At 40.5% G+C, this 21,659-nt stretch overlaps 3 protein-coding genes across 5 annotated transcripts; 1 reads left to right on the top strand and 2 right to left on the bottom strand.

The window, feature by feature from the left end:
- Positions 1-10,678: 10,678 nt before the first annotated feature.
- Positions 10,679-12,760, bottom strand: LOC6565469. 2 transcript variants are annotated; one of them, XM_032738287.1, is made up of 3 exons: positions 12,477-12,760; positions 11,872-12,346; positions 10,679-11,675 (listed from the first exon to the last, which is right to left on the bottom strand). In XM_032738287.1, the coding sequence occupies exons 2-3, from the start codon at positions 12,324-12,326 to the stop codon at positions 10,868-10,870; spliced, it is 1,263 nt and encodes a 420-aa protein (XP_032594178.1). In that variant the 5' UTR covers positions 12,327-12,346; positions 12,477-12,760; the 3' UTR covers positions 10,679-10,867. The 2 variants fall into 2 exon arrangements, with proteins under 2 accessions (XP_032594178.1, XP_032594179.1); XM_032738288.2 differs by having other exon boundaries at positions 12,436-12,634.
- A 169-nt stretch (positions 12,761-12,929) lies between these two features.
- LOC6565470 (ribosome biogenesis protein NOP53) lies at positions 12,930-15,053 on the top strand. The gene is made up of 5 exons (XM_001990945.2): positions 12,930-13,144; positions 13,219-13,392; positions 13,695-14,021; positions 14,093-14,512; positions 14,587-15,053. Exons 1-5 carry the CDS (start codon positions 13,017-13,019, stop codon positions 14,984-14,986), a joined length of 1,449 nt encoding a protein of 482 aa, XP_001990981.1. The 5' UTR covers positions 12,930-13,016; the 3' UTR covers positions 14,987-15,053.
- On the bottom strand, positions 14,982-18,623 carry LOC6564794 (RNA cytidine acetyltransferase). Of its 2 annotated transcripts, none has more exons than XM_001990946.2 (5): positions 18,331-18,623; positions 17,817-18,264; positions 16,471-17,740; positions 15,363-16,359; positions 14,982-15,209 (listed from the first exon to the last, which is right to left on the bottom strand). In XM_001990946.2, exons 1-5 carry the CDS (start codon positions 18,531-18,533, stop codon positions 15,095-15,097), a joined length of 3,033 nt encoding a protein of 1,010 aa, XP_001990982.1. In that variant the 5' UTR covers positions 18,534-18,623; the 3' UTR covers positions 14,982-15,094. The 2 variants fall into 2 exon arrangements, with proteins under 2 accessions (XP_001990982.1, XP_032593852.1); XM_032737961.2 differs by having other exon boundaries at positions 15,147-15,209; positions 15,358-16,359; positions 18,331-18,585.
- Between the last annotated feature and the right edge of the window lie 3,036 nt (positions 18,624-21,659).

A 21,659-nucleotide genomic window follows, 5' to 3' on the forward strand; every position in this document is an offset into this window, starting at 1 on the left:
TAAATGCGTACAGTTTGCAATCAACTTTAATGTCAACGGGGTGCTTAGGCGATTCGCTAATCCAATCCTATGACCACAACCCTCCCCCCCTCCATCATACACACACTATCTCCCTACCACCCGGCTATGGTTCGGTTCATTGCTCAGCTGCCGTCCGCTCTCTGCTGGAGTTAGCCACTGGCTCCGATTCCTTTGCATCAGCAACAACGGCCACAAGAATAACAACGAAACTATTATAAATGGCATACAATTATTATTTATGCAGCTGCTGTCAATCAATGGAGTAAGAGAGTGTGTGTGAGAGAGAGAGAGGGGGGGAGCAAAGGCGCAACAGTGACTGTGGTGGTTCCACATCCACTCAGCCAGTGGCTTCACTTCCGTTGCACCAGCGAATATTGACTGTAACCAGAACAAGCCAACCATCGAATCAAAGAACCAGCTCTTGTGTCCACTCTTACATACGAGTTTCTTTGGGTGAAACTACCAAGTTCTAAGCTATGCACTGGGTTCAGGGTATGTCGTAGTCGAGCTCACTCGACTACCACACTCTTACTTGTTTATCTATTTATGGATTCCATGCTGAAGAAAACCGGGTAAAATGTTATAAGACAGATTTAAGAAATATAAATTTAATGTTTTAATTCAAATCAAATCAAATTAAAAGTAAATACCTAAATTGAAATTTAAAATGTAAGAACTATTATATTATAATGTTAATGCATGTTCTGAATACTAATCTCTTAGCTTGGAGAATCATGAGCACTCAAGTGAGTAAGTTAAAAAGAAAGTTGATTTTAGATTTGTGCTCAAATATTTAAGATAGTATGTCCATCTCCATTCAGACCCCACCCCAAATAAATAATATGAAATAAATAATACGAAACATTAAATATCAAATTCATTAACAATATAAAATTATATAATTGTAAACTGAACACTGAAGGAGCTGAAGGCCTTGTATTATATTATATTAAAACTTAGCTTCAAGTCTACCAGTTTGCCTTAGATAAAAGTAGATGAGAAAATGTGCCAGTCTTTAACAAATATAAAGGATAAACCCAAAAATATCCTTACTATTTTATTTCAAACAATATTCAATTGTGAATATCCTAAAATACACCAACAATTCTTTGCAGTCATTTGTATCTAACTTTGTAAAATTGTAATCTGATTGATGAATACCTACGAGAATGAAGTTCACAAAAGACAACAATCTTTGCTGGCCTATAAATGTTGTATGTTGGCAAAAGAGAAAGTCTAATCAAAATAAAAACTGTTCTAAACTGAACTGATCGCACTTATTATTGAGTGCGTGGAAAGTGGGTATAGAGAAGTCCGTATCTTCATTAGCAGTACTATATATATATGCATATGTATATATATATATTTCTGTGTGTGTGTGTGTCTGTGTGTATGTACTTAGTAGTAATGACGAATAGAGCACATGTCACATAGAGCAATGACAGCAGCAAACGAATACAAATGGAAACAGCAAACAGGAAGAAGATATATTTAATTAAAATCAACCATTACTCGTTTGGCCACCGGCACCGTAAACCGACGAACCGAGTTCAATGAGTGGTCATAAAAGGGTTGGGGGCGGGGCGTGGGGCATGGGGCATGAGTACGGGGCACAGGAAAGGCGAAGAGCACTAAAGCACGGTAGCGCAATGGCTCATAAAGGGGCACATATGTACACATATATATGTATATATATATATATATACATATATATATATATATATATATAAATATATATCTATATACACACACATAAGTACCTAGATATATGGATATCTTTATACTTTGATACCGAAGGTCTCATGGTATATTGGTTTTGTGCAATGTCCGTCTGTATGAACGCAACTTTTTTGTAACTTGTAACTTGAAACATATACTGGTCCGTGCTCGGGACAGACAATGTGCAAAAATTGGAGTGCTACGTCCACTAGGTGCTAGGAAATCGATAAATCGATATTAACAGATCGATAAGGCCATATATCTCCCACACTTTTAAGGCTACAGCCACCAAATTTGGGTGGCAGGTTGTTGGCGATGTCCTTCAAAGTTCGATATATGCCACGCCCACCCCCGCAGCTCCCAGGCTCCCCGCCCTTAACAATTTTAAATGGCCATATCTTCCGCAGTTTTTGAGTTAGAGCCGGCAAATTTGGTAGTTTGTTACTGGTTACAGGAGCCACCTTTAAAAACCAATAACAAATATTATTGATAACACCCTTTAAAAATCCCCCTAAAACGATAAAAGCCTATATCTCCCGCAATTTTAAAGGTATGGTTATGAAACTTGGAATGTAGATTACTAAGATCGTCCTAAAAAAAATTGTTTTGGCCACGCCCACTATTGCCCCCAAAGTTCCCAAAAGCACATTTATCCCATAATTTAAAAGCTACATATACCAAATTTGGAAGGAAGATTACTAGAAGACTCTTCCAACACTTTTTTCCGGCCACACCCACTCCTGTCCCCAAAATTCACACAAGTCTATATCTACCGTAACTTGAAAGGCAAACTTGGATGGTATTTCTTGTATTACTTATGGTATCAAAGTATTTCGCAGTCTGTGACGCTCGACTGCAACGTTCTCTCTTGTTTATAATGAATGCCACTTAAAACCGATGCTTGCTTGAAGACAAGTTCAAATTGCACAAGTGAAATCAATAAATGGATAATTAAAAACAGAAAAACAGAGAACCCAAATGCGACAAACTGATCAAAGTGTGGTGGTACAATGGATGTAGGGTAAGGGGATTGGGGGAAGACGGTAGGGATTATTAGCTAGTCAGTTCAGTTTACAATTGCCTGTGTTTGAGTTCGATTACTTTAGCAAGCTTTATGATCCGTTCAGCAATTCTAATATCTAATGAAATTCAAATCGGAAATGCCCCATAAGGCATTGACCATTTCCTCCACCCAGCTACATAGCTATATATATACATATATATATATATATATATATATATATGTGTGTGTGTGTGTCTATTGTCTAGCACCTGTTTTCCACTTGACTATTAAAAGCGCATTTCGACGCAAATTGAATTGATAAAATTTGTATTTGATTTCTGTTTATTGCACCTTGTCGTTCCGGTGTTGCTCGCACTATCTCAGCAATAAATATATATAAAAATGTATATATATATATCTATATATATATTTACATATACATTACATACATGCACACTTCTAATAAATGGCCAGAAATGAATCGTTGAGATATTCGCTTTGATCTTTGGCCAAGTTAACAAATGCGCCAATTTGCGTCGCCTTTTATTATTTATTGGCCCAATGCCATCTATCTGTCAGTAGCTCAATTAGACAGTAGTTCCATCAGTCATTTACTCTACAGTCCTCAAACATGACAACAACAATAATTAACAGAACATGCCAACATAAACATTATTAACCATTATGGCTACTTATCTCTGCTTTCAATAAATTCCAATCAACAGTAGGCCCAACATGATGTTATATATACACTGACTAGTTTGACTAGTCAGACATTGTAGGAGCATAAAACCTTTTTTCTCTAAGACGTAGTACTACTTGTTATATTTTCTCCAAAATGTGTAATTCTCCCGATAAGCCACATCCAAGGAAATTTTATACTTTTACTTTTACAACTTGATTAATGAGACAACGACAATGACACGTTTCTAATTGCAGCTTACTCATATATATATATATATATATATATATATTGTTAAGTTACCAGAAGTGGTCGATATTCTTGTTCGCTCATATTTTTAACTGGTGGTTTTCTCTGGATATTGTATTCAAACTGAATGGACTAGGATTGTGCCACTTGAGTAGTGAAGCATTCAAATTTAAATTCTCAATACTCCTGGCCTGGCATGGTTTGCCTTTTTGTTATACAGTTGCTACACTTTCTGCTGCTCCTGATCTTGGCCAGCACTGCAAATAACGAGCGAATCGAGCAACGACAACAGCTGCTGACAGTTAAGGAAAGTCAACTCGATTACTTGAAGATGAAAAGCGCAGTCAGCTACAGCTGCAGCTGCAGACAACATAAACAACAAGAAAAACAGCAAGAAAATCAAGTGTATCTTATTTTTAGTGCACTGACAGATCTACTAAATCTTATGCATGCAAACATATATATATATATATAATATATTAAAATATATATATATATATATGGCACCCGAGATTTTCCAAGTAGTCCACGACACATGCCAACGACAGAGAATGGAGGCCAAAGGCTGGCTGGTGTAGCAACTGCAGAGACATTGAGGCAGCAACACCAACAACAACAACTGCCTTGGCAGTCGCACGTTGCTCGCCAAGAGATTATTATGTCAGAGGCATGTGTATATATAAGATACATTTTGGTGCAACTGACGGAGGCGTGCAGCGCCCTGTCTTTTGACGCTGTCGCCGTTGTTATCGCCGTTGTCTGACAACTGACAGCGACAGCAATTTAAATCGTGTTGCATTTGCAGCTCGGTGATAATTGAAACTGAACCAACCGCTTGAGAGGCGTCCAAGACGCCACACTCGTATAGTCCACAAAATTGGGTCAGTCGAAAAGTTGAGCTTAGCGGATTTTAACTAGTCCTCACATGCAACTTAATCAAATATGTAGCACACAAATAGATGTCATGGATTATTTGAACTACAGATATCACGTCTAATCTGTGCCCAATACAGTTGAAATTCCCTCAAAATATCGACTATTTCTTCGTTATTACCCCTGGCTATAGGGTATGGCCTAGTCGAGCTATGGCATTCACACAACTTATATAAATAAATATATATATGTATGGCAACCCTTCAGTAGTTTGTATTTTTAAACCAACAGCAGGCGGCTGTCGCCAGAAATGTTTGCCAAAAAAATAATGAGAGCAATTTGTTAGCTGCAATATGGTTTATGCACATGTACGCAAAGTATATATTTAAATATATGGAAATTGACTGCCAGCTACCAAAAAATAGGGGTTTTATATCTTTCAAATTAAGTTAATTAATTATTATTTTATCATTTTCAAAATGACCAAATTTACAGTGTATATATAAAAAAGTATGGCAAAATGAATTAATTTGTGTATCTTATTTGTAGCTGAGTCTTGTCAATGGTACAGGGTATCTCATGGTGGAGCAAACTCCTGCAACTAATATGTGTTAAAATAATTGCGCAAGATGATTACCAAATTTTCCATAGTAATTCGAGTTTTCTATCTTGGGGCAACTTAAATTTATACAGCAATGCTAAGAATTTCTCCTTGCCGTTGACGTCCAGTTATAACAACAATAACAGCAACAGTAATAATACAAAAAAATAATAATAACATCAAGAATAGCAGACAGCAGTCGCCAGAGACATTTATACAAATGTCAACTGAATGCTCACAGCGTATTTTTTATGATTGTTGTTGTTTATTAGTATTAGTTGTGGCTTTTGTTTTTTTTTTTTTTTCTTGTCTTTGTTGTCTATATTGAAAGCGCGACATACCATTAAAAACGTTTCCATGAGCAAACAGCAACAATTTAATGAAACGCGCCATGAGCAGTGGCACCAGAAACAACAACAAACGCAAGAACAATAACTGCAACAATAACAACAACAACAACAACAACAAAAACAGCACTGACTGATCAGCGTTTAGTGAAATTCATCAACAATTTAGTGAAATTGTTTAGAGCTTTTCAGTTAGTTGTCTGACATTCGTCTGTCTGTCTGTTTGCTTCTGTTTTTTAAGTGTGCCTCTGGAATTTTAGTGTCAAATGCAAAAATAAACAAACTCATTAAGCTTGAACCGACTGCTTGATACTCTGATACCTAAGTAGTAACAGATTAACACCTGTGGAAAGAGGTGCGATCTTTGAATCGGGTTGTCAAAAACCCTTTCTACCTTTCAAGTTTAGTGACTCTAAAATTAGATATACAATTGCAACGGACGGCAATCAAAACAAGTATATTCTTCAACCTTGAGTATCTGAGATGAAGGAAGTTGACTTCGTAATACCACTAATAATTCATACACTGATAATTTTTATGAATTATTTACAAATGTCTCCATATCAGTTCATACTTTTTGAAAATGTGCAATAATTACCTCTTATTTCATATCAAATTAGAACAGGTTTCACACAGATATAGAAAATACTCGATGATAAAAATACATATTTTTTATATGTAATTAAGGTATGCTTGCTAAAGTGCGTTACGAAATCAAAAGCATTAAAAAAATTCTAGAAAAATAATACAGTTCCCCAGACAAACTTTTAAGGAGATGGCACAAAAATTGCAGTGGAATGCTTACAACATTTACTTGAGAATACTTATCGTTAATAACAGCTAACTAAAATTGTGAATATAAACAATGAAAGCAATTTAAATATATTTTTGCTTCTACTGACAGATGTTTTAAATCAACCATTAATTTTTTTTAGCAGCTTTTACAATATGGCGAATATAAAGTTATTTAAAGCTACTCAAATTTATCTAAGGAATTTAAATGTTTTGCAATATGCAAAGCTTGACATAAAAATCCCCCAAGTGATTTGCAAGTCATTTATCAAAGTTTCAAATAAATTAGATAAACAGAGAGCTATAAATAAAATACTCGACTACAGGCTGTAGATTACTAAGAAAAAAATTAAAGATTGTGTTTGTATGTGGCTAGTAATTGGAGTTACATTAAACCGTAGCTGATCTTAAAATATTATCAATAATATATTATTTATTAACACAAAACGCTAATACAAAGAAAGAACTTTTGCTGAAATCTTGTAGAGAAAACAGCCTTATATGATAATCACGTGAGTGATATGATGATGCATCGTGATATGATGATCATTTGACTTTTAAGCACATTTTAATTTGAACTACAGATACGTATTCCTTTTTTAAATGACTTTACGCTTTAGACCTGTACGGGAAATACCACACGATGACTTGCTGATCTCTGGCCTAAGCAAACAAAAGATTTGAAGATATTCGAACAGCAGACTCCAATATGTATCGTATGAACATTACAGCGTAGTGAAAACAATTTTTTTCATCTCCTTTATTGTTAAGTGATGAGTTATGCAAAAAAAATCAAACTTTTATGACTTGACTTTGAACGTTCCCTAATATATACTGACCAAAAGGTTTATTTAGCCGAAAAAATTAACGGCTTTGAAAATACCCCAATTCTAACTGTTTTGAAAGTCCAACAATAGAAGTTTTATGAAAATATAAATTAACAACAGAAATCGTATTTAGTATTTTAACAAACTCTTTGTTTTGAGTTAATAAAATGTTATTTAAAGCTATACCTATTAGTAGAATTAGTAATGATTTTTTTTTGTGAAGCTCTAACTTCTCTTTCTCTCTCTCTCTCTCTCTCTCTCTCTCTCTCTCTCTCTCTCTAACTTTGTAATTAATAATGATAATAATCGCGCTTTAGAAAGCAACAATTTTAAATTTGTACACTTATAGTATTAATGGATCATCGATAGATATAAAATTAAAATAAAAACAAAAAGTCTTCGATCTACTCTAATGTATGGCTATATTTATCTGGTTTGCATATTTTGGCAAATGCCAAATGGCAGGCGATCGATTGGCGATTATTTTGTTTGGCTTGCGAATACAGTTTGAAAGCCTACTAGATGCTCGCTGACAGATTCAAATACGAGTGTAGATACGGATACGGATACGGATATGGATATGGATACGGATGCAGATTTGAGGGCATGCAACTTATTTTTACACCGCACTGTGGCAGACAGATTTTTGACATTTAGAAATTGGAGGGTCGTCGCTCATTATGTAAGCAATGGTAACAATGGAAGAGTTCAATGTATTTGAATTTTTCCTATTTATTTATGGATAATGAGAACCAGTTGCAGGAGCAACAGAAGTAACAAGTGCCGACAACAGAGAAAATAACAAAACAGAATAGTACAGAACCGAACCGAACCGAACCGAACTCCCTAGCGACTCTAGGGTCTGCTGCTGTTTTACCCTTTGGCATTTTCCTTCCGCTCCCGGGTTTTTATGGCATGTGTGCACGTTAATAGTACGAGTGTACGGCTAGCATATCCATTAGTCTTGTGCGTTTACGAGTCTACTCGCATTTGTGTGTTGTGTTTGTATTTGGATTCGTGTTTGTATGCGTATTCGTATTCGTATTTGTATTCGTATTCGTACTGTGCCCCCTAATGTCAGTGCATCAGGGCAACAAGAACAGTTTGTCAGTTGTCGGATTGTGGGGATTTCTCATTCAGATTCCGATTATGATTCTGATTCTGATTCCGATTCTCATTTGTTTTTGTTTTTTGTATGTGTGTGTGTGTGTGTGTGTGTGTGTGTGTCTTTGTGTGTATGGCTTTTTTTTGCGCGACTTTGGACGGCTGGCACAGAGGGCTGCCACTGTTTCTACACTCGATTTATATTTTTTATCATTTGATTTAATTTAATTCCATTCCATTTTGGCTGCAGACCCAGCCTCAGTCTTCAGCCCCAGTCCGAAGCCAGAGTCGCTGCTGCTGACCCCCCTGTGCCGCCTGAAAAGCACACACACACACACACTGAAAAGTACCGGGAACGAGACGGTAGAGGTAGAGAGAGGGAGAGAGGGAAATAGAGAGAGAGAGAGAGGAATGATCAGCATCATGATGATCGTCCAACGGCAACTGTCGTCGGGCTGCTTCCGAAACAGGGCATAACCATAACTGTTGCTAATGAGTTCGGCTGTGAAACACCCCCGCCAACCCCTTGTGTTGTACGGTCTGTCCGTCTGTATATGGCAAAATATGAACATGATCTGCCGCCTGCCTCCATATACATATATATATATACAGATACCTTATATGTGTATAGATATATAGATATTTATTCGTACATAACTGTGTATTAAATAAATCACTCACTTTTTTCGTTATTTCTTTTTCGCTCGTTTGTTTGCGGTTTCTTGTTATTATTAATTTTTTATTATATAAATATTTATATGCATATATTTATGTTGTTGAGGTTGATCTCTGCGTTGATTATTTATTTATTTTTTAATTTGTTGCATGCGTATTTTACTTGGTGACTCTTCAATTTACGAGTTGATGCTGTTACACTCCGATCAATCGATCATACATCAATCAATCATTAATCAATCAATTAGTCGCAATGCAAGCACAATTTATAAAACTTTTCGTTTGCATATCGTTAGCACTTTATTTTCTGTGGATCGTGTTGAGTGCAATAACAATACAAAAAAAAAACATTAAGATACTCGCGAATCACAACTCAATCGTATAGAGAATATAATCCTCAATATATGCAGAGCTAGATATTTGTACGTTTGTGTGTGTATTTAGTCGTACTATATATGTATATATGCATCTAGGTAAGTATACAACCAGACATGGCAATGGCAATGTTTCGAGTGCCGTCGCGTTTTCCACATGTGATTATACAAAATATTGTAAAAAAAAATTAAAAAAATTAAATACGTTTCTTTATGCTAGGTTTTTTTATGTTCAGAACCACTTGGAACGAACGACGATCGCAGCGATAATCCGCACCTCGTCGCGTGCGTGGAGAGACTGAGGCATGCAACGCCAGCAACGCTCGTGCTTAAGCGACGGCGCACGCCAGTGTTGCCCAACCAGCATCTCCTCAAAGTGTAAATAGCTGAAATCTATATAAAGATTCACAAAAATGTATAATTCCGATTGGACAATCGATTCTTGTATCATCCTATTGTTTTTCGCGTTTTTATTTGGGTTTTTTACTTTTGAAAAGCATTACAAATATTCATGCAAATATGATACTTAACAATAACAATACTTAAATCCAACAATCTTTACAAGAATTAAAACATAACCAAAGGCCTTACTTGTCAGTGGTAGATGTCACTATAATAAGCTACATTATTGATTTATTTTCCAAAATATATATAATATTACTAAGTATAAAATATTAAGTAAGATAAAACTATATAAAAAAGTTTGTTACTACGGCAACTCTAGCGAGGTCTCTCATTGTAGATCGTGAGTAAAAGAGCCAGAGAGAGAGAGAGAGCGGCTTACTGTTTATGGTGGATTGCCTCTCACAATTTCACTGCGATGCCAGGCATTCACTGTTCGTTCGCATTGGTTTTCTCACTTCTCTCTTAACCTAGGTGCTTGCAAAGGTTTCGTGGTATTTAACTGGAGGCAATATCATGTGAGTTCGGGTTTAAACAATATCCTGCCTAAAGATATGCACCACTTACTTTTATTTATTTTTTTCATACTCTGCTGGTATAACATTGTACGATTAATAATTCAATAATAGATATTTATATTGTCCGATTGAGCACTATGCAAAAAAAAAATGTTGAAAATCACAATTATTTCCAGGTGGCTACCACAATTTCGAAATACGGTTATAATCATCATTGGCAGCATACATATAGGCTGGCACAACACATATAATTACTGCATTAAATCAGATTTGCTTTATATAATATTATAAATTGGAACCGCCCTAACCAATATTCTGGTTAACTGAGTCAAAATTCATCAGTTCCTCTTCTTCAAACGTATATATATATATAAAGATATGCACCACTTACTTTTACTAAATACATATATATATGTATATGCACTTATATATTAAACTGCTTAATGTGATTTTAATATGGAATACGATTTTCAAATAAGAACATATGTATATATTTACATAATAACAGACAACTGTGAAATAGAGTTGTCCAAATATTTATTGGTTTATATGCAAATATGTAAATTACTATGGTATAAAAATGTGAGTACTTGAGTTTCTATGGCTAGCGTCAATATTTGATCTGGTGGTGAATTGCTGCACAAATGGGTGTAGTTGTAGGAGTTGGAGCCGAACTGCAATTACTTGAGGTAGCCCTGGTCGATAGCATGCTTAAACATCTCGGCAATGCGCTGCTGTTTGGCGGGCTGCTCGAAGGGCGTAATGTTCCAGACATCCGTGAGCACAGCATTCTCGACAATGGCATCCAGATCGGGCACCTCTTCGTCCTCGATGAGGGACATGGGCAGCGATTCGATGCCCATGCCGCAACCGAAACGACCAAACTGCATCAGCTCGTCCTGCAGCGATTGCCAAGAAATTATCGACTCAGCATCGCCGCCCAGATCGCTGATGAGCGCCTGAGCGCTCTCCAAATAGGCGCGGAGCAGATCATCGTAGTGAGTCTCGCGCAGCTCCTGACTGGTGCAGGAGTAAATAAAGAAAGTGATATCCAGCACAACGGATGCGCAACGGGCCAGCTGGTAGTCAATGATGATGATCTCCTGCGGTACCCCCGACTCGCTGTAGCGCGTTAGGAAATTTGGTGTCCAGCAGTCACCATGCCCAAAGACACTCAGCTTGGAGCGAGTGGACACCAGATTGATCATATCATCGAACAACTGCGGCTGCAAAAAATTGTTCGCCAGCGTCTCGTACTTGGTGTTGGGATACGTCTTGGCCACAGCATCGATGGCTACCTTCTGGGCGAGCACCAGAAAATCCTGATACCACTCGCGCGTGTGCTCCCCATAATAGGTCTCCTCCAGAGCGCCAGAAGCCTTCTCAAAGTTGGCTGCATCCAACGCCCTAAAAGCCAATGCAACGCCATGATATCGACCCATTGTACGCATCGTCAGCAGCGCATCCTCCAGCGAGATGTAGCTCTGGCTAAAAGTGAAACATTTTTGGAGTAACTATCATAGATCACAGTAATTTCAAGTTGGGATCAATATTTAAATGGATTATAAACTTAATAATTTTGATTCAACTCTTTTTATATTCAAAGACTTTAAGATAAAAAAAAAACCATAATAATGAAATCAAATCCTTATAATTTGTGGACAGCTGAAATCCATTCACTTACCGATTGGGCGACCGATAGCCACGGAAGCCGACATCCTCCAGCGCTATGAAATCATTGATGCCATCGCACAAGGACGCATAGCACTTGGGATACTCCACGAAGGGTTTAGTTGGCTTAGGTTTACGCGAGTTTTGGAATGCCTCGATCGCTGGTATGACCTTTGTGTAGAAGTGAATCTCGTTGCGGAAGAAGTCCGTGGAGCGAAAGAGACGACGCCGATGCAAATTAGCCGGCATGCCCTTGATAATGACATTGACCTCCAGCTCTTTGCTCTCGGGCTCTTTAATGCCGTAGACGCACAGGCGGAACACGCGACTCAAGTACGAGTCACCCTTCTTGCCGCCCTCACCAAACTTATAGGAGGTATGTTTGGTGCCGCCTGCATTCTGGATGATCTCATCCAGAGTATTCACGTTGAATTTGGCGGAGATGTCTGCAAATGTTGGCTCGCTCATCTTCACTAATGGGACTAGACCTGTGTAGAATTAAATTAGCTAATTAAATCAAAGCATTATTTTTTTTTTTCATTCATTGATGCAAGCTGATTTGATTTTTATCATTTACTTTGAATTGCTTTGAGTTAAGCACACGTCAAGTATACCCACCGAAACCACTATTTGTTCTCTGTGTCAGCAATATGTCTGACGTGGTTAAATCTGGGCGAAGTACTGTACTGTTTTTGAAAGGCACGCGTCAATTTAACTTGCGCTTTGTTACACAAACAATACACTTCAAATTCACCGCCAAGAAATTGTCCCCTAAATGCAGGAAGATGACAACAAGGCGTTTAGTGTATGGGTATGCTATATGTATATATATATATATATATGTACATGTATATATGATGTGCATACGCGCGTGCGATTACTTTTGTGTGAGGCTCAGGTCACAGCTGATTGACCGTCATCACATTGAGATAGTATGTAGTCAGTGTTGGGCAACAAGACATGTGTATTATTCTGCAATTATTACATTGCACACAGCTGTTTTGCAGACAGCTACTTTACAGCACTGAGTTTAGTGTCGGCAAATACCGGACCAAACCGCAACTTGAGTTCAGTGCTGTGTAATGCTTGCAGATTGCACGTGTTGAAACTGAACTGAGTTGAATTTTGTTTTCGTTGAAATCAGCAATTTGTTGCGCCATGGCTGCGCAGGACTCGACGATGAAAAGAAAGCATATTTCGAAGAAAAACAAATCTGCCTGGCGCAAAACAGACATCGAAGATGTCGAACAGTTTCTAGAGGATCAACGCCAGGAGGAGCGCGTTGGGTAAGCCAATTGTCTCTGTTCTGCGATTTGTAAACAAAACACGCTTCACTTCTTGGGGATTCTGCTACTTTCAGCACCTTCACAGACAAACAAAATGAGGATCTGTTCATGGTGGATTCCTCGCCGGAAAAAAGTGCTCCCAGCGTGCAGACAGTCAAGCAGAAGCGCAAACTGAACGCGCTCAAGCCCATGCGCAGTCACCAGGCGCTGGAGAACACATCCAAGGTGCAGGATCCCATTGTCAAGCGGTAAGCAACGGATTCTCTCAATGATTCTGCTACAATGGGGCATACTCAATTTGTGCAAGGAGACTTAATCAAACATAGATATATTGCACAGTTGCATCGATTTAATTCATGCCTGCTTGTAGAATCAAAATCTAGAGATCTCGAGCATCAGTAAGTGCTCAATTTTGTTGTTATTTGTTCTCAAAGAACTGTTAGATCTGAAGCACCTAATTCATTTTAATACTGATTTTAATTGTAATATCTGGGGAAATTGATTAATCATATATCTGTTCATGTCATTTTTTGTTTCTTTGCTGCAACAGCAATCATGTGCGACCCATGAAAAATGGACGGAATATCGAGCTAGAGGTGTGCAGTCCGACCAAGGGGCGTCATCGCCAGGCTAACCGAGATCGGGGTCTCTACTACGAGAAGTTGGATCAACGTTTGGCAGCGCGAGAGAGCGGAAAGAAGACCAGCAAAATTGACAAGGACATTTGGCAGGAGGAGGACTTTCGCGACAATATACCCGGCCTCAAGGACAAGAAGGGATGGATCAGTCGCGATCTGGCCGTGCACATTGCGGGCAACGTGGGCCGCAAGGTGGTCAAAACGCACGCCAGCCTGCACCACAAAACCACCAAGGCCAAGTAAGAAATTAACTAATGCCCAATTTTATTTTGGCATTGTAATGTTTATGTTATGTTTGTTGTTGTCGCAGAAAGTTTGAAGCGCCGCATCCTGGCATGAGCTACAATCCATCGCTGAAGGCGCATCTGGATTTGCTGGCGCAGGTTGTTGATCGCGAGGAGGGCATTATCAAGAAGGAGCAGCATCTCAAGCGTGTGACCACCAGCATGTTTAGCAAGGTGACGCCCGAGGAGCGCGACAGCCGTCGCCTCCAAGAAATGAGCGAGGGCATCAAGGCGGATGGTGACCCTCAATCGGAGACCGATAATGATGAGGATGACGATCGAGCGCAGCTGGCGGCCACCGATAATGCCTATCAGCCGATTAATGCGCCCGTGGAGAACAAGAAGAAGAGCAAACAGGCGCGCAGCAAAGAACTCAAGCAAAAGGAGCTGCAACGCCTGCATGAGGCCAAGAAAGCGCTCAAAAAACAAACTGCCGACCTGATTAGGTAAGCAAAACCGAAACAGCAACTGAAACTATGCTCATATACTCAACCACAACCTGCATCCTCTATCTGCACAGAATCAAATCGATACGCGCCGAGCTGAACGAGGAAGCCGCCGAGCTGAATGAGGTGAAGAAGCGCCGCAAATCGAAGGCGGAGCGCAAAAAGTTTGAGACAAAGCGTCTGGGTCGGCACAAGTTTGAGGCGCCCGATCTGGACGTGAACATGGCCGACGATCTGGCCGGCAATCTGCGCAACGTTAAGCCAGAGAGTAACCTGCTCACAGATCGTTTCAAGCTGATGCAGAAGCACAACATGCTGCCCACCACTGTGGCCGTCACCCGCAAGCGCTCCAAGGTGAAGCGTTTTCCGCGCAACTCTCACAAAGACCCCGGCGTCAGTTTTCAGGATTTGCGCGATCAACGCAAAGCGGCCGCTGCGGCGGCAAAGGCCAATAAGGACACCATCAAAATTTAGTCTATTTCAAAATTCCCCCTTTTCGTTTTATTCAAAAACAAATACATAAGATATTTCTACATATATACATATACATAAGTGAATAACACCCCCCGCCCAAAAAAAAAACTAGATCAGCGATTTGGCCATGCCTCGTTTCATTTTAGAATTCTTCTTTTTTTTGGTCTGCGGTGCACCAGCATCCCGATCCTGCTCCACGGGTGCATCCAAGCGCTTGATGCCACTGCAATCAAAAATTGATTAACTTCAGCTAATAATAAGTAAACAAAATATTTTGTCACTGGTTCCTACTCGGAACTATGCAACCAAAGAGAGAGAGAGAAAGCACATGTCTTGTGTGTTATTTCTGTCCCTTACTAGACGATAGATACCTTACCTCTTAACGGAGAGCAGACCGCTGCCCTTGTCGCCACCATTGGTCTGCAGTGCCTGATTCCAATCCTCATCGCTGCCCTTGATTTGGTATTCATCGAGCATCTCGGCCTTGAGGCGTTTCAGTTCCTTGCGTTGGTTTTTCTTTAGCTTCTGGGCCGTCTGCTCCAGCTCATTGTGCAGGGACATGTTGAGCGGCTGGAGTTGGTCGCCACGCGGCAATTGTTCCATCTGCGGCATGCCATCCTGAATGTGTTGCTCGATCACCGTGCGGAAGCATTGATTGCACTTCTTCAACGCATCGTAGAACTTGGCCAGCAGCTGGTTGCCCGGCATGTTCAGCTCCGAGCCGAGTACGTCCACTGTCTTGCCCTGCACCCCGAGCGCCAGGAGAACAGCCTTCTGCACATTATCTAACTTCAGGCCGAGGATGCGACCCTGGAAATACAGCTGAGCAATGTCGGTCAGCAGATCGAGTATCAGACGAAACTCGGACTGTTGGCGTGCATAGCTCTCCAGCCGCTGTAAGTCGTGCGGCAGAAAGTGTATATCAAGCGTTCGCTTGCTCAGCACAGTGGATGCATCATCAGCATCACCGCCTTTAACCGCATTGTTCTTGAGCAGAGCCAGGCAGAGTTTCGTTTCGAATTCGCGAAATGTTGTGCCCATTAGCTTGAGGACGCGTCGTCGGAAGTCATTGTAGTAGAGACTTAGCCAGGGTGTCGCCCTTATCGACCTTGGGGTCGCCAGTGTGTGCAGCATGATGCAGCTGTGTTCTGCGGTCAGCTCATTGGCCTTCTGGCTGAGATAGACGGGCACAAAGCCGGCGCTCTTCCAGAACTTGAGCAGGTCGACAGTGAGGCCATAGGAGGTGCCAATATAATCAACCGGCTCCGGTTGGCGCTCATGCAGACGTTGCAGCAGAACAGGAATGCGACTGCGTGGTCGTATCTGTTCTTTTAGCAGACCAATCTCCTCTTCCTCTACCTCCTCAATGCCAGCTGCAATTAAAAAAAAAAAAAAAAAACAGATTTATATCCATGGAGTCAGAGATGCCTCCTTCAATTAATGATGATTATGCTTGTAATCCCTGCCCTGCCTGAGCTGCTCACCTTGATTGTTGGGCAGGGGCGCATCGCCGAGATTGGCATGACGATGAGCATAATAGTCCTTGAGCAAATGGATAGCACGTTTGCCATAGCCCATGCGCTGGTAATTGGGATGGGTGGCGATGCGCACAATGCGAACACCGGAGAGCTTTGGGAAGTCACGGTCGCCGTATTGCTCGGCTATGTTCCAGGGTATCAGATCGCCGGCGGCCTTCTTGCCACGTCCCAGAGAATCGCTGATGCTCTGCGCTGAGATTTGGCCCTCGAGCGCCACTTGGATAACAACAAGAATCTCGGGCAATTGATCCATGCGCTGAACGGGCCCGAGCAGGCAGAACAAATGATGGGCGGGCGCATCGCTCATCATTTGCAGATCGTTGGGCGTGTTTTTGTAGTGCGATGACACATAGATGTACACCATGCGATGCAGAAAGGACTCGGCGGCCTTGTGATACGAGAACAGTGCATCACGATCAATATAGTAGAGGTCGCAGACATCGGGCGTCGGACAGCCGGAGCTGATGTTGGGCACGGTGCTCGCGTCCAGGCAGAGCAAATTGATTAACCAGCGCTCGATATCATCATTGGACTGATAGCGTATAGACTCGTCCAATTTAAGCGGTGGACGGGCATTGTTCTCCTTCTGCAGCTGGGAGATGAGCTTCAGGCTTAGCGAACGTCCGGTGCCCTCATAGCCATTGATTGTACTGGCCATGAAGATCAGATACGGACCGATCATCTTCTTGACCAGTGGCAGTGGAATCGCTGCCGCCTCATCGATCAGCAGCAGATCGGCGGCATTCAGCAGATGCGTATCGCTGGGCGCTATATACTGAATGGTCTGGCGGCTGTTGCGCGTTATATTTATCCGAATGATGGCTTTCTTGTAGTCCGGATTTGTGCTGCGAATGATGGTATAGTCGGCATGCTCCTGATACTCCAGCCCATCGAAGCCCTTCAGCACGAACTCAAAGAGCGTTATCAAATTCTCCGGATGCGGCGATGTCACGTAAATATTCACATAGCCAAATGCAACGGCTGCAGCGATGGACAGGCCCAAAGCAGCCGATTTACCGCGTCCACGTGCGGCAGTAAGAGATATTGGCGGCTTCAGCTGCTTATCGACCAGCGCCTCAATAAACTGGGCCACTGCATTGCCCTGATCATAGGTCTTGCATAGATTAACCAGTGCGCCCGCGGGCTGCACATTTAATAGGCTCTCCTTCAGCTCCTTAAGGCTGCTCTCGTTCTCCGATCGGTCAATGTTCGCCGGCTGTCAAAACGAAATGAAACAATTAACAATTTGGCAACACTCGACTGTAACTCGACATCAACTGGGGGGCGCATACATTCACTGGGTCCACATTGATCGTCTTGGAGCTGAGGGGCAGCACGGTGAGATCATCGTTGACCACCAGGCAGCGCTTGCAGTTAGCCAGTGATAGGATCAGACGCTCATTGAAGCGACAGGTGACCGTCTGATGGGCCTCGGTGCGAAATCGCATGTGCACGTCCATGCTCATGGTGAAGAGCTGCTTGAGCGACTGCATTGTCTTTAGTAGCAATATAATGAGGCCGCCTCCCTCGACTGTTTCGATGGTGCGCGCCAGTAGATTAGGTGTGAGGGCCTCGAAATCCTGTAAAACACAAACGCCATAGGTGCGACCTAGTATGGCGTGCGTCTCCGAGTAGTAGCGTCCATGTATGGTGGTTGCCACACGGAACGCATCAAACAAGTCCACCTCATTCATATCCACCTTGCCGTGGGCGATCTTCTTGGCACGCTTCTTGCCGTGACTGCGGACACGTAAAATGTGAGCATGGAGATTGAAGAATCGATTGAAAACAGCAACTACGACTCACTTGGAGATGGCATCATCCTTGTTCTTGTAGCACCACAGCACATTGGGACGCGCCTTCACAGTTGATTTGATCAGTATATCATATAGAATGGGCACCTGATCGCGGGCTTTGTCGCCGGTGATGATGAACATGGTGCGATGGCCCAGTTTGACGCCATTCTCAATCATAACGCGTATGCGATTATCTATTTTCTTTTTCACCATTTTGATCCAATTTGACCAAATCTGAAGTAAATGAAGCAACTCGACACAATGCTGTTGATGTTGCGGTCAGTTCAAACGCACGTGTGACTCAATGTACTGTGAAGCGCGCGCTGTGAGCCAAACAGCTGTGAATTATCGATAACTGAAATATCGCATAAAAAATACCATTAACCAGATTGCGCAGACGGTGTTGATGTCGCAACTACGTCACAAGAGTTGTTAATGTTTATTTTCAGTTCAGATATTGCTGAGTTTACAGGGCAATTATTCTCAAAGATTATTTTTCTACAAACTTCAAAAACACATATTTCCAAAATAATTAAGGTTTTCTGTTATCATAAACATTTACAATTCTACAATTCATGTTGATATTTCGACATATGAAACAATTTTAATTTGTGCTCAAGATTCAAATATTTAAAAAATACCGCAAATATTGAGCAGAATTGCAGAAAAGCGTTTCGATTAACATATGTAAACTCCTCTTGTTGTGGCCCTTACGACAATCGACGGATCCCACGACCATCATTTTGTGTTCGCAGCCAACTTAACGTGACTGAAGTAAGCGTTTGCAGCCAACTTTGTGCACAGAACAGCTGTTTGTGTGGTGAAAACGAATCGGCGATACTGTTTCACATTCGTAAAATGGCGTCGGAGGTAGCGGTTGAACAACAAGACCAAGAATTTGTAAGTGTACAAACAAAGAATTGTTGAACCAATTGGATACATACATTAATGTGTTAGCAACAAAATGACACACGCCCTAAATAGTGTAAAATGATGGACGTAAATGCAACAGGGCAACACTGAACTACACAAATTGCTTGCGTGTTTTTAACTTTGCGTGCGCGTTGTATTTGTGTGTGTGTGTGTGTGGATTCTTGTGCACTTGTGTGAGTGTTTATGCGAGTGTTTTCGGATCTTGTTTGAGTTGTGTGTGTGTGTGTTGCAATGTGTGTTTCATCAAATTCTGTTGCAGTATTTGGCACTTGCCAAAAATGTATGTGTGTGTGTATGTACATTCTTAAATAACATGCGTGCGTGCGTGTGTGTGTATGTGGGGGATATGCCAGCACGTGTTATTTAAAAAAAAAAACAGCAGCAATTGTAAATTCCTCTACGCTGGCTATCGCTGTTATCACACAACACAAATAACAACAGCACAACTAAAACGAAGCAACAACAACTGGCATGGACAAATGAAAGTTCACATGTGTGTGTGTGTGTGTGTGAGTGTTGTGTAGCAAGTGGTTGTGCTCTTGCTCTCCCTTTTTCCCTCTCTCGCTCTCCCGCTCTGTCGTCGCTTTTATCGCTGGTAATTTCTGGTGTTGCTTCGCTCGCGTTGCATTTAGTAGGGAAAGTGATTTCCGTTCGCTGCTCCGCTCTTGCTGCTTGTGTTGTTGCCGCTGCTGCTGCATATTACAGTGCACGTTAAACCTTATGCGATCGCAAAACCAGTTTACAGTTAGACAACACAAAGAGTGCATTTATGTATAAAAAAGATCTCCCTCTCTCTCTCTCTCTCTGTCTCTGGCTGTTTGTGTCGCTGTCTGTCCCATAATCAGACTTCCTCCAGCTGACGCAAAGTATATTGTTTGCCTAATCGCTGTCAGTGATGCGCAGTGGTATCAGGATCTCTTAAATTATTGGGGGGGACGAGGCACTAGGGAATGGCTGGGCTGACCTTGCTTCAAGCTGCTTTAAACGTACACGAAAATAAGACACACACACACAACACACCCACACACACCACTGCACCCTACCTGGACCAGCTCCACATAGTTGTGTGTGTGTGTGCTTGTGTCTGTGTCTGTGTCTGCATGTGTATTATTGATACGCATTTGTTTATTTATTATTCACTTAATTTGCACGTCGAAGCTCATCGTTCATTGAAGCGCCTTTAAATTGATTTTGTTTCGTTTGAATTTTAATGTTTTCTTTTCAATTCGTTTTTTTCGTTGGTTTCGTTGGTTGTTTAAATTCCAAGTAAAATCTTTGCAATTTTTTTCTTTATTTGGCCAATTTGCATTTCATTCATTTAATTGGCAATTTGTTTATCTGCTCGTCGGTATTCCCTTTACCAAAAATGTGGCATGTCTGTTCAAATGTGTATTTTGTTGTTCATACTTTGCTCAATATTGGTCGAACATTTTGTCCTCATCTGAACATCTTTTAAGTTTTATTTGGGTTTTTATGCTTTAAGTTAATATGTATTGAAACTTATTTTGTAAGGGTATCAAATCATCGGTATCCCAATTAAAGCAACAGTATATAATATATATGTATATTATTAGTATGTGAAGAGCTGAGTGCCTATATTTGGTTGATGAACTTTTCTTATTTTGAAATGAGCCAAATAAACCTAAATCAAATTAAATCTGCGGACTGAATCTTAAACTAAGTTAGACATATATTTTAAAGATTTGCGGGAGCAGCTTCTGATCTTTGAAGTATGTAAACTAACAGTAAACAACCTTTTTCAATTTGTTGACTGAAGCCTTAAGCCTTCATTTCTCTCACTATTTCTCTGCCTCTTCTAAATGTTTCACTTTCCTTTTTACTAAGCTACAAACGCTTAACAGTTTTTGATTGGGATTTTTTTCTGGGTTTCCCCAATTCTTGCAATAAATGTTGAACCCGTTTTCATTTTAATACACTTATATTTATTATATAATTTTTTTCATTCTATTTTTGTTGCTGACTTTTTTTTTCTTAATTTTAGACTTGGGTTTCAAACTTCTTCGCGCTCACGTGTCAAACTGAACCTTCAATTTTGGTGTCAATTAGTCAGTTGGTCATTGGGAATAAACTGTTTGATATACATATATATATATATACATAAATATAAATATATAGAAATTAGCAGGCATCATTTTAAATTACAGAACACAAAGATGGTTGAAAGGCAAATTCAGCCTTAGACATCTTATCCAAGTACAGAAATTCAATTAAAGCTGTCTCCTGTGAATAATTAAATATTCAGCTTACTTTCAGTGTGACACTCGATAATTAAATAAGGCAATCAATTGAAAGGTTTTTAAGTTGAATGCATATGCCTTCAACACTGTGTATGTCTGCGTATTGTGCATACATAATTGATTTCAGTTAAACATAATTACAGAATTA

This window comes from Drosophila grimshawi, unplaced genomic scaffold (genome assembly GCF_018153295.1).
Source record: "Drosophila grimshawi isolate 15287-2541.00 unplaced genomic scaffold, ASM1815329v1 contig_1006, whole genome shotgun sequence".
Classification (NCBI taxonomy): Eukaryota; Metazoa; Arthropoda; class Insecta; order Diptera; family Drosophilidae; genus Drosophila; species Drosophila grimshawi.